The sequence below is a fragment of the Camellia sinensis genome, chromosome 12, assembly GCF_055761805.1.
Source record: "Camellia sinensis isolate YWXY chromosome 12, ASM5576180v1, whole genome shotgun sequence".
NCBI lineage: Eukaryota > Viridiplantae > Streptophyta > Magnoliopsida > Ericales > Theaceae > Camellia > Camellia sinensis.
The window spans coordinates 132,365,697-132,378,598 of record NC_138972.1 but is presented as its reverse complement, the minus strand read 5'-3'; the positions used below and the strand labels follow the sequence as shown (position 1 = coordinate 132,378,598).

The window sequence follows — 12,902 nt, the reverse complement described above, 5'->3', positions numbered from 1 at the left end:
TCAAGCGATTGTATTAATGTTCTTTTTTCCTCAATGAAGAGAAATTAATTCAGCTATTAAGACAGAACCCATTTGCAAGGAGAAATGTTGAATAAAATAAGAAAAGAAATATAGAGAATTGAAGAAGGAAATCAATCAAATAAATAATTCGGTTACTGGTAAAGAGAAGTACATTACCTTTAATCTACTTCTACTGCTCAAAAGAAAATTACAAGTAATAAAAGACTTCGTACATGAACTAAAAAGGAAGTGTTGTAAAGGCTAAATGACTATGGGATACAACTACTCTCATGCTAAAGGGGGAAAAAAACCAGAAAGTAAGAACTAAGAGATATGAAACATGTTGGGTTTGATGATTTGTCGAGGCTTTTTCTCTTCAATTTTTCTATTATTTATAGATTTCCCAGTAACTTTAAGTCCTCTATTACTGTTGAAGGGCTGCAACTATCTCCCACGTCCTCCTTCTTGCTTGTTTAATTTTGACATGTGCCTCCCTCCTTTATTTGAATTTTAAATTGCTTGATAACCGTTGAGATACTAATCATCATTGCCACCTCATCTTCCTACCTGAATTCGAATGCTGAGTTGTTTCCTTTATACTTCTTCCATGTGTATTCAAGATGCACCCATGTATTTTGTATAATGGGTTGCCTTGTTGTGCCCTTCTTTTATTGGTTGGTTTAATTTTGGTGCCAACAGATGGCAAATTTACTGTATTGTTAAGCTCTCTCTGAATTAACTTACCATGTGTTTGAATCTTGGAAGTTGTAAATGCAGAACTATAAATCCAGATGTCAATTACTACTAGCAATACTTTGTCTTACCATTTGTGGCTTGCAGATGGTTTAAGTATTCGAGATTTATCTTCGAGTAGTGGGTTCAATATGATCTTACTGGATTTCTCATTATCAGAAAATAAGTATTCAAGATTTATCTTGGAGTGGTGGGTTCAATATAGTCTTATTTAACAGTCAAAAAATGAAGGAAAAAAAAACTTTTATTTCATTCACTTTTTTTCTTTTTCACAAATTTCTCTATAAATTCAAATTCACAATCTGACTGTTCAAGAGATTCTTAACTCTTTTTTTTTTTCAGTGTCTTCCAAGTTTGGGTTTAGGGAAAGTTCCAAGGCTGGCGCTGGATTGATATTGGTACTGATTATTTGATTGTTGATGTTATTAAGTTTGTTTCTTTCATAATTATTATAAGTTTTTTGGTAAAGTCATATTTATTATGATTGAGTTCATGGGTTGGTGTTATTGATCTTTGTCAGCGATTAACTTTTCCTCTTATGCTTTTTCACTTTACCCTGTCGTATATGTCTCTGCACATGACTCTTGTCATTTGATGTTAATTACCAAACTTAATTCTTGTGTTTTGTGAATTAAAACATATATTCACATTTTTCATCCAAATTAATGGGATACTTCAAATGGCAGCGGTTTTGTGCGCATGAACTATAAAATGAAGGGTTTAGATCAGAGAGGAAGAACGCAAGTGCATTTATGTCAATTTACAAAGTGCTGTTAACATAAGTTAGTGGTGCATTTTAATCCATAAATGATAGGGGTTAAGTGGTTATTTTCAAATGATTGATTGTTATGTGCCTATGGCCTATACTGTAGGAGTAAAGTGAAATTTGTCCCTCTTTCTATTTGTTAAGTTGGTCTCCAAAGCATTATTTTATGCGGAGGTGATAATTGTTGAGGTACTGTAGTAGTCTTGGTTAATCGCATTCTTGACTTTTTTTGTAAATAATCTAAGATGCTAGATCAAGGAATAGATTCTGGTTCTTGCCGAATGAAAATTTCTAACTAATGGATGTTGCATAATATATTGGCATTTATTTGGTTCTAGAATGATTTATATGTTTTGGGAGTAATTTGGGGAGGAGTCCGTAATGAAATTCACAGTTCAAAAAAAAAAATAAATAAATAAATAAGAGAGATTTTAAACAGATATGGTTAGCTAATCATTAGTGAACTACTATTAATGCTCCAAAATCTTTCTTATCATTTGTAACCCGTCATGGTATGATTATAGTCAATACCCTCACGACTGGTACAATAACTATATTTGTGTTCCATTAGTATTTAAGCATACATGACTCCTTTTTATGTCATTTTAGTTTTCTTGACTGATGCTTGTTACGCAATACGTCATTTAATACAAAACTCCTTTTTTCTTTGTTTATTTGTTTTTAAAATTTTCATCTCTTGATTTGTAGTTTTCTTGACTAATGCTTGTTATGCAATATGTCATTTAATACAAAACTTATGTTTTCTTTGTTTATTTGTTTTTAAAATTTTTCATCTCTTGATCCAACTCATGTGCTGTCCCGTATGCTGGAACTGTAGTCATGCATAAGGCCTTAATTTTTTACTAGTTGAATACAATACTTGATTTGCTTGCCAGTGGGAGCATAAGCTTCAGACATCTCACTTTCCAGAGATGGTTTTTGGGGACAGTTTTTTGGTTCTTGAACATGTCAACAGTGGCATTAAGATTCAATTTGATACATTTGAATCATTTGATGCTCCAACTGCCTGGAACCAGGAAGCATTACCGCCAGTCGAATTTCCTGCAGATGCAAAATCGAAATTCAGAAGGTACGCTTGGAACTGTCTGTTCTTTCTTGTTTTGTTGCACCATATCAAGAAGTTAATCATAAGTACCGTGTACCCACTATCCGCCACGCCCGTACTCCCTACGACTAAGCTTGTGTTGCTCCGAATGGCATCGTACTACTTGAAAGCACAACTAAGGTGAGCTGACTGGCGGGTGTTGTGCCAGTAAACCCCTCCGACGGTCAAGTTAGCACCCAAAGAAGATCAAAGGAATGTAGAGAGAGTGAGAGTGAGAAATTGCAGACCTCTTCCTCAGTGGAGTCATGCGCCTTATATAGGCCTTTCCCTTGTTGTCTAAGATTGTGCACACACTACTTCCTTCATCCTTTGCTGGATGCGTGGATGTACTGCCTTCTTCTTTCCTTACATGTGTGTGCGTCAATACTGCCAAACAGCATTGGCAAAACTGCCAAATGGTATTGACACGTACTTTGAGCGGGTTCTTTCCCTCGTGCTTCTATTGGGCCACGTGGCATACGGTAACTAAGCTATTTTTGATGGGGCTAACTCCAACCGGTCTAACCCAGACCATTCTTCATGGCTAAGCTAACTTTGGCTGGTTTGCTCTCGGAGGGCTTCACTAGCCCGGTTCGCTATGTTCAATTCGGTTGAGCTCCTTTTGCTCGTTGCTCGGACAAACTCCGTGCAACTCCTTAACTTGACTGAAACTCATAGCTCGGTCAAGAGTCGTGTCCCCATTCCGCCTTAGCCCGGCCCATATCTGAGGCCCGGGCTTAGCTCGGCTGGAATCCCTTGCCCGGTATATCTCCAATCGCGGGCTCAGTCTGGCCTATGATCCAAGCTCATCATCCGGCTTGGCCCAACATCCGAGATTCATGTTAGCCCGGTTTAACGGTCACAAACGAAGGTCCATACAAGGTTTAGATCGGCCTATTTGTTCGGCACAAATACCCCTCTCATACCGCATGGATTTTGGAATTGTATTGAATAATATTGAATCCAACTCCTGAGGCAGAGAATTAGGTCCAGAAACTTTAGTTCCTTTGGAAACTAATTCATTCATTCAGAACTTCCATGTGGGATGCAATTTAATTGCCAAGTTAAAAGAGAATTATGTCAGGAAGAAGAAAAGCATTGCAAAGTTATGTCAATAGTGGACCCTTTTTGTTCCTCTTTAAGGATACTTGGTAATGAAGCTTCAAGCATAAGAGGGAAAGATTTCGATGGTAAAGAAGAACTACTCTTGGCATTAAGTTCATTACTGTTGGTACCTAACCTTGGTGGGCTGCCTCTGTGAGATAGGCATCCTTTTTAACATGCCACAAGCCAAAGAAGGCCAGCTAATATTGATTTGACTTTATTCTGGCCCATGTATAAGGTTGCTTATGTGAAAGTCACTTCCCTATATCGACATATGAAGGATCCAACTGCAATGTATATCAGCTTCACAATTGGTGGTTGTTTTGTTATATCCCATGTGAACATTAGTAATTTGTAAGCATTTAGGACATGGACTCTGTAGAAAGAAGGAACATGTAATTTTAGATAGCTGCTTAATGGTCATCCTATGGATGTTCTGCAAGGAGAGATGTGAGAAGGTTTTGAACATAAAGCACTTCGTCAATGCCCTCTTTGATTAGTTATCTGCCAGTTTCTTTGTTCCCTGTTGATTCTTGAAGGAGCATAAGTGATATTTTCTCTTTCCTTTTTGTTGTTCTTAAATTTTTGGGTAAATTACACCATTAGTCCTTGTAGTTTAAGTGAAGTGTCACTATAGTCCCCGTAGTTTCAGTTGCAACAATTTGAACACTTTCAATTTTGTTGCAATGTGGTCTCTCCATCATGAGTTGCTAATAATTTGAACGGAAAAGTATCACGTGCAAAACTAGAAGGTCCAAATTGGAATTCAAAAGAAACTATAGGGACCACCGGTGTAATTTATTCAATATACCACTGGTTCCTATAATTTGTTTTGAATTCCACTTTAGTCCCTCTAGTTTTGTGCGTGATTTTTTTCCGTTGCAATTCTCACGGTAAGTGAGGGTTCATATTGAAACTATGATGACCAAAGTGAAATTTTGCTCAAATTAGAGGGACCAATGGTGTAGTTTACCGTAAATTTTTTGTTAAGGTTTCTTTAAGGTTGCTTTTCATTTTCTTTCTCAATTATGATTATCCTTTCTAGGGAAAATTAAGAAGGATACCGGCATACCACCAAAACAAGAAGCTCTAGGTGGTCAAAGCAGAATTCTCTGTGCATGTGAGTCACCTATTAAAAATCACACTAACAGTTTTGGTGACAAAACTGAAATAAGCTGTGCCTAAGGAGGTAAAAGTTGTTCTGTTGTGAAAATGCTGAGATAAATATGAGAACTGAAATTAAAATTCTTTTGCATACACTAAGGGTATGGATGTTTAACAGTTTCTCAAGATAAATGTTTCCATCTTTCCTTAACCTCTTTATCATTCACGGACACCCTCACTTTTCATGTAATAATTTATTTTGTTTTTCTTTTAGCAAGTTTGTCTTTTTTCCATCTTTACTATTTAATCAAATATCTATGTTACAATTTACCATGACTCAGGTATGAGTGTTGGACTCAGATACATGTCCAAATGTTGGATTCACATATTTTCCAATTATCAAGTACGATGACTCGGCTAAAAAGTGTCCAAAAAGTGGATACAGATAAGGGGATATGGCATATAAAGCATTAAACAATTATATTTTCGAACACACGTAATTAATTAGTAGGCAATTTAATGTCATTTTCTTGAATTTTGAGACTAATAAGCTAATAATTTAATCTCATTATTCAACAATTTGAGTTTTTTTCCCCCCCTCTATGTAATTATATGCATTTAGTTAATTAAGAAATTCTGTAATTAATGTCAATTGGCCAACTAAAGAAAACTTGTAATTTATATTGAAGGAAACTTGTACTTGACATGGAACCGATTTCAAAGAAACTTCTAAGTTGTGTATTTAATGCCAAATCGGTGGCTTTTGGTAGTATTCACTAAAAGTCAACGAACCTTTTTGTACCGCCTTATGTACAATCCACACAAGAAACCCTCGTTTAAAACTCTACAATCCTTTCTTCTTCCAATACAACGATTCTCTGCAACCTTTCAAATCTCTCCGTCAAAATGAAAACCTTTCAAATCTCACCTCTCACAAAGGTTCATGATCTATGCGTTCATCTACCATGAGTGCTTGATTAGAGAGACAGAGACAAAGAGAGAAGATTGAAGGCGATGGGGGCTCGATTTGGGTTGGGCAACGAGGTGTGACGAACGAAGAGCAAACAAGGTCTTAGGGCTTCGATCTATTTTGATGGTGAAAGGGTTCAATCTTGGAGGTGAACGATTTTGTAACCTGTAACCTTTCAAATCTCTCCGTAAAAAAGAAAACCTTTAAAATCTCATTTGTTATAAAGGTTCGTGATCTATGCATTTAGCTGTCATGAGTGCTTGATTAGAGAGAGAGAGAGAAGATTGAAGGTGATAAGTGCTCAATCTGGGTTGGACAACGAGGAGTGACGAACTAAGAGGAGACAAGGTCTTAGGGCTCCAATTTATTTTGATAGCGAAAGGGCTCGATCTTGGCGGTGACAACAAGAGCAAAGGGAGAGTAGGCGAAGATGATGCCAGATCTCTTTTTTGTTGAAGCTCCTCATCGCCAATAATTGTAAGTAATTTATTTTGTTTCCCCTGTGCATGCTCGTTTTGTTCATCTGGTCAACCATGTCTGAGATGAAAGTGCCTCATTTGACACAGATCTCGTACTCGCACTTGCACCCATGTCATGTCGTGTCGTGTTGAAATGGGTACTTTCCCGTAAAGTGCCAAGTCCATGTAGCACAGTCTAATTTGACCATGGTTATCAAAATATTGATCTGGATCGTAGGATCTTACGATTCTACGACCCCAATTGGGCTGAACGATCCATATCACACTAGGATCTTAAAATTTGTAAGATCTTAAAGTGATTACGATACTAGTCATAAAATCATGTAGAATTGCACTACGATCCTGATCCTATCAAATTTTTTTCTTATTATTTATTCTTTAAATATTTATATGTATATATGTGTATCTATATTAAAAAATTTAACTATCGAACCCTAATGCAAAATCTAAAGTGCTCCATTCTTGTTTCAGTCACCCAAATTCAGCCTTTTGTACCGTTGCATATCTTTGTCTATATGCCCGTTGGAATCTCCATCTATAATTATCTTCTCTCTTCCAGGTATGTGTTGCATTAACTCAAACATTTGATCCAAAAATTGTCCTTTTTCACAAATTCATCTAATCCTAGTTGTGAGTGTATTTTTTTTTGTTAATTATTTATATTGTTTGGATCTGAATTCTGAATGTGGTTGTGTTTTGGATTGATACAACAATTACATTGTTGTTTATTAAAAAAACTAGTCCTTTACTGAAACTACCTTATTTTTGTCTACTCTATTTGCACAATCTTTTTAGTTGATAGTTGTTTACACTGAAGAAGTGTACTGAAAGAAAGGAAATGAATTAGTTATTAATAGAAGTTTCATTTATTCAATGACTAGAATTAGACAGGGATATATTTTATAGGAATTTGTTTGATATTTTTAATGACTGATAGCTTTCTTAAATTCAGAAGCATCAATGTTAAAATGTGTTTGGCTTTGAAAAGTTTTGATATATTGGTATGGTTGATGTGATGTTTAGATCTCCACCTCTAAACACTACATTCATTGGTCTGGTTAATGTGACATTTAGATCTCCGCCACTAAGAACATGAAATTTTGTAAATTTCCCTCAAAGTCAATAAGACACAAGGAAGCATAAACAAAACTAAATTAGCAGAATGTTTACCTTGATAAGCATTAAATGAGGCTTGATTCAATCAGAAGCTTCATCAACTAGGCTACAAATGGGCCTAATTTTCAGGAGTCATCTGATCCGGTTCTTATTTTTCTTGAGTCATCAGATCCTACTCTATCTCTCTCTCTCTCTCTCTGAGCCTGTTCATTGTAGGCCAAGGTTAATTATATATTTTTTGTACTATTTTGATGTTGAGTGCAGATCTATGGAATGCATTACAAGTTCACAACTTCGTCAGAACTAGTTCTGTCAGAGCTTTTACGGTTAATTTTTGGGTGAAACTGTTCAAAAGATTTGATATTGACTGGTGTCTTTCAATTCATTGTGGTAAACTGAATGGTATAGGATTGGAAAATGTTTGTCACTATAAGCATTTTGTCTTAATGTCTGACGGTGTGAACATGGATGCATCTTCAGCACAAGAAAACAGTGAAACTAGACAAAGCTCAAGCCCTAGACAAACATCATCAATACAAGAACTTGAATTTTGCTCCAAAACTTTGTTTGGTGAAGCAACAGAAGAACATCCAATTGGCACTGAAAATGTAAACAAGGGATCGACAAAAGCCAGGGCTGCAGAATGTGACTATATTGGTATTGAACAATTCGAACCACTTAATGAAGATCTGACACTATATTTGAGTTGTGAACAACTTGGACAACAACTTGAAGATGCCAGCATGTATTCTAATTCTAATCAGTTAGGTTTATTACCTGAAGATGCCGCTGGAAAAAATTTAAGTACTAAGCAAACTATGCCGGAACTCAATCATGAACTCGTTCCTGGAAGTGTAAATAAGGACATTTGGGTAGAAAAATGGAAAACTGGCACTGTAAACTTTCAAAATGTACCAGCTGAAATTGTGACGGTAGAATCCTATACTTTCGGTTTTGAACAACCTGGCCAACCTTCTGAAGAACTGACCAGAAATTCCAGTTGGGAACAATTGCAACCACCCCAAGAAGATGAGAGAAAAAATTATCTGGAACAATTGGGAGTGCCACCAGAAGATAAAGTCGTGAATACTAGTCTTGAACAATTAGAAATGCCACCAGACGATGCAACGAACAATCCTAGTAAATCAGGAGGGAGAACCTCTGGAAAATCAACAAAAGAGAAGCATGCACTGAGATCTTCTGTAGGCAGTACTAGAGTTTTGCGTTCAAGGTTGCAAGCGAAATCTAAAGCTCCGGAGGCAAGTAATAATATGGAAGAGAAGAAGAAACAGATGAAGAAAATTACACTTGATGAATTCTCAAGACTTAGAAATCGTTTGAGATACTTGCTGGATCGAATAGGCTACCAGCAAACCTTGATTGATGCCTATTCTGGTAAAGATTGGAGAGGACAAAGGTTTGTAGTCTATTGCTAATTTAGACTAAAGATGTTAAGGCATTTTTTTTATTCCGGCACTGCTGCTGTCACTGTAGTGACAGGTGCATATTTTTCACGAGTATGATTGAACATATTCTTTTTCATGCTGATAATTTCTTTGATTGGATTCTGCAAAATGGAACCTAAACTTGAAAATAATATGAACTTTTATTTACTTCTATTATATGTGTGTGTATATATATATGAACTTTTTGAGAAATGGATGACTCTGACTATTTTTGTAAATTTTGCGTTTTCAATTACACAACAAGGAAGTTGAAAAAAATATGTATTGTATTCATTCGTTATATTGTCTACTCTTATTATGTTTTGTATTTTCTTTTTTATAGTCACAGACTCACAGCCTTTGAGAGGATTGGAAAATTTTTGTTGGATGATTGGATTGTGGCACTAGTAGATATAAACCAAACCAAGCCTTAAGTCCCATCAAATGGGGTCGACTACATGAATCCTTCTTCTCCACGGGGCCCTATCAAAGGCTATTTTGTTAGTCAAATTAAGTAGATCCATGTCTCTATTTACCACGCTAGCCAACGTTAATCTAGGCTTACCCCGTCCCCTAACATTCTCATCTACCGTTACAGTATCGCATCTCTTCACTACTGCCTCTATTGGTTTCCATTAAATGTGACCAAACCATCTCAATCGATTCTCTCTCAACTTATCTTCTATCGGTGCTACTTCTACTCATTCCCGAATATACTCATTCCTAATTTTGTCTGGTATAGTCTTGCCACACATCCACTTGAGTATCCTCATCTCAGCCACACTCATCTTATCTACATGTTGTTTCTTGGTTTCCCAACACTCCGTCCCATACAACATTGCTGGTCTAATAGTCGTTTTATAGAACTTACCTTTTAGTCTAGCGGGTATTCGTTTATTGCACAAACGCACTTCTCCATTTACACCATCCTGCCTTAATCCTATAGGCCACATCTGCATCAATCTCCCCCGCTATTGTGATAATCGACCCTAAATAATGAAAATATTCACTCTTAGGCGGTTCTTGGTTCTCAATTTTCACTTCTCCTCTACTTTCATTGTTACTGTTACTAAATTTACACTCCATGTACTTTGTCATAGTTCTGCTTATCCGGAATCCTTTAGATTCAAGAGTTTTTCTCCAAATCTCCAACTTTGTATTAACTCTTTCTCTAGTCTCATCCATTAGCACAATATCGTCTGCAAAAAACATACACCATGGCACGTCATCCTGAATATTTCTTGTCAACTCATTCATAACTAAAGTAAAACGATAAAGACTTAAGGTAGATCCTTGATGTAACCCTACAGTGATAGAGAATTCATTTGTCTCTCCAGCAGGCAATCTAATAGTGGTCACTACCCCTTCGTTTGTGTTGATTGATACATATCCCTAATCACATCATTGTAACTTTTTGTCACCCCTTTCTTCTCTAACAACCACCATATTACATCTCAGGACACTCTATTATATGCTTTCTCAAGGTCGATAAACACCATATGAATATCTCTTTTCTTTTTTTTGTACTTTTCTATTACTCTCTTTAAAAGATAAATCGCTTCCATTGTTGACCTGTCAGGCATAAACCCAAATTGACTCTCTGACACCTCTGTTATATCTCGCAATCGGCGTTCCATCACCCTCTCCCACACTTTCATTAAATGACACATTAGCTTGATTTATGGCACTAGTAGATATAATGTCAATTTTTTTTAATTGATCATTGTTAAAAGGGAGATTTAGGCCTCATTTGGGAATAGGCTAATTTAGTAACTTTTTGGCTATTTGCCTAAAATATGAACTAAAAAAAACTAGTGTGTTTGGGATATTTTTTAGCTTTTTACGAAAAGATGTACAAAAAGTAGAGAGAAAAGAGAATCTTTTACTTTTTGGTATGGGTTGTTGGCTTTTTGGTCTTTTTAGTAACTTTTTCACTTTTTGGCTTTTTGGCTAAACCGGCTAGTCCCCAAACGAGGCCTTATTTATAAATCCCATTTAGTAGACTTATAGCCCAATAAGTCTATGAAGTTTTTTAATGTTCCATCAAATCCCATATATTTAGACTTATATTCCAATAGGTTATTTTTCCCATATTAGAAGTATTATGTGGATTATTTTACCCTTATAGGCTTTTATTATAATATATATATATATATATTATACCATATATCTAGGAGAGAGAATATCAATTATTAGATATATTTTATTTATGATATATATAAAACATTATACATAGAATATAGAAGTTAATTATTCTTAGTATTTTCTTTGTCTCAATGTGAGAGATTCACTTAATCAAAGATCTTCCTTCACCATTATTTTGCATTAAGATCCTGTCATAGAAAAACATTTGGAAGTGAATGTTAGTTGTAGACCGATAATAGAAATGATGATGGACTCGCAACAAAGATGATGGTAACCGGCGATAAACAATTATTTTTTTTGCCACTATTACACATAAACCGTATTCTCTTCGTCGATTTGTGTAGCCACTAGTATTGTGTAGTTTATTCACTGGTATTATATCAGTGTTGATTATATATAATTTTTTCTAAAACGATGCGTCAATATATATGAACTATTTGATGGTTTTTTGTATATTGTTTGTTACTATGTTTGTTGTTTGAATAATATTTTTTGTTGCCATTAAACAATTGGAATAGTCAATTTTATTTTTTTTTCTTTCAGTTTTGTTTTATGTTTTCATATTGCAGTGTGAATGTTCATATTGGTATGAATTTAATTTTTTTAAGGCTAGTTGTATGTTAATTGTAAATTGTGAACATTCACATTGTATTTTGGTACGAGTTTTTTTTAAAAAAAATTCGAAAGTTAATTGTATGTTTATTGTTTTTGTTACTATGTGTGTTGGTTGAATAATCATTTTTGTTATCATTGAACAATCGAAATAGTAGATTTTTACTTTTTTCAACTTTGTTTTATGTTTTTACATCGCAGTGTAAATGTTCACATTAATATGAGTTTATTTTTTTTAAGGTTAGTTGTATGTTAATTGTAAATTGTGAACGTTTACATTGTATTTTGGTATGAGATTTGTTTTTTCAATAGTTGTATGTTTGTTGTCTTTGTTACTATGTTTGTTGGTTAAACAATCATTTTTGTTACCATTGAACAATCGAAATAGTCGATTTTCAATTTTGTTTTATGTTTTCACATTGTAGTGTAAATGTTCACATTGGTATAGGTTTTTTTTTTTTTTTTTAAGGCTTGTTGTATGTTAATTGTAAACTGTGAATATTCGCATTGTATTTTTATTTGAGTGTTGCTTTTTCAAAGGTTAGTTGTATGTTTATTTTTTATTGTGAACATTCACATTTTACTTTAGTATGTGTTTTGTTTTTTCGAAAGTTAGTTGTATGTTTGTTGTTTACTATGAACATTTACATTGTATTTTGATTTTCGTTTAGAATTTTTGTTGTGTTATTTTTAAAATTTTTACATTATAAGAAAGTTGAAAGTTCATAATTTAAGATTTTCTCTGTGAAATGAGAGATTTTCTCCATGAAATGAGGGATTATTATTTTTATTGTGTATTAGTTTCAAAATGGAAAAATGTGCAAAAAATTAAAAGAGTGATTTGGTCATATTACATTAAACAGAATCTAATGGAATACTAAAAAAGAAGATGGGTTAGATGAAATAAAACACTTAGAAAGCTTATTTATCAAAAAATGACCCATTGTTAAAAAAGGTTGAACGCTTACTGTGCTCTTTTCTTCCTAAGAGAGCCAGGCAATGCTCCTATTTGGTGTTGGATGAGCACCAAGAACTATTAATGAAGTTTCGAAATTTTTCTGTTGGTGTCTACATGTGTCTGACATGGAGATGACTCCTCTACATACTAATAATAAGCATGGACATTTATCCAAAAAAATAAATAATACTAAGCATGGACATAGATACAAGCACGAGACAAAGCGATAATTAGAACATTAGGTTCTGGACTTGGCGAGGCTGTCGTATTTACTTTTATTTATTATGCATATAAATATAAATTTAGGACACAGAGATATGAGAGGCATCAATATATGTACGCTTT

At 34.6% G+C, this 12,902-nt stretch overlaps 1 protein-coding gene across 5 annotated transcripts in view; it reads left to right on the top strand.

Moving 5' to 3' along the window:
• The first annotated feature begins 91 nt into the window (after nucleotides 1–91).
• The window catches only part of LOC114295862 (pathogenesis-related homeodomain protein), a 41,614-nt gene continuing 28,803 nt past the window's right edge, over nucleotides 92–12,902 (top strand). Inside the window, exons 1-5 of one of the 5 annotated variants that reach the window (XM_082899907.1) lie at nucleotides 92–943; nucleotides 1,096–1,151; nucleotides 2,416–2,609; nucleotides 6,753–6,840; nucleotides 7,662–8,814. In XM_082899907.1, the coding sequence (XP_082756033.1) occupies nucleotides 7,844–8,814 (971 nt within the window). In that variant the 5' untranslated portion in view covers nucleotides 92–943; nucleotides 1,096–1,151; nucleotides 2,416–2,609; nucleotides 6,753–6,840; nucleotides 7,662–7,843. Of the gene's footprint in view, nucleotides 1,152–2,357; nucleotides 2,610–4,927; nucleotides 6,280–6,752; nucleotides 6,841–7,661; nucleotides 8,815–12,902 lie in introns of those variants that run through there. The other 4 variants (XM_082899904.1, XM_082899903.1, XM_082899905.1 and 1 more) reach the window with 4 other exon arrangements.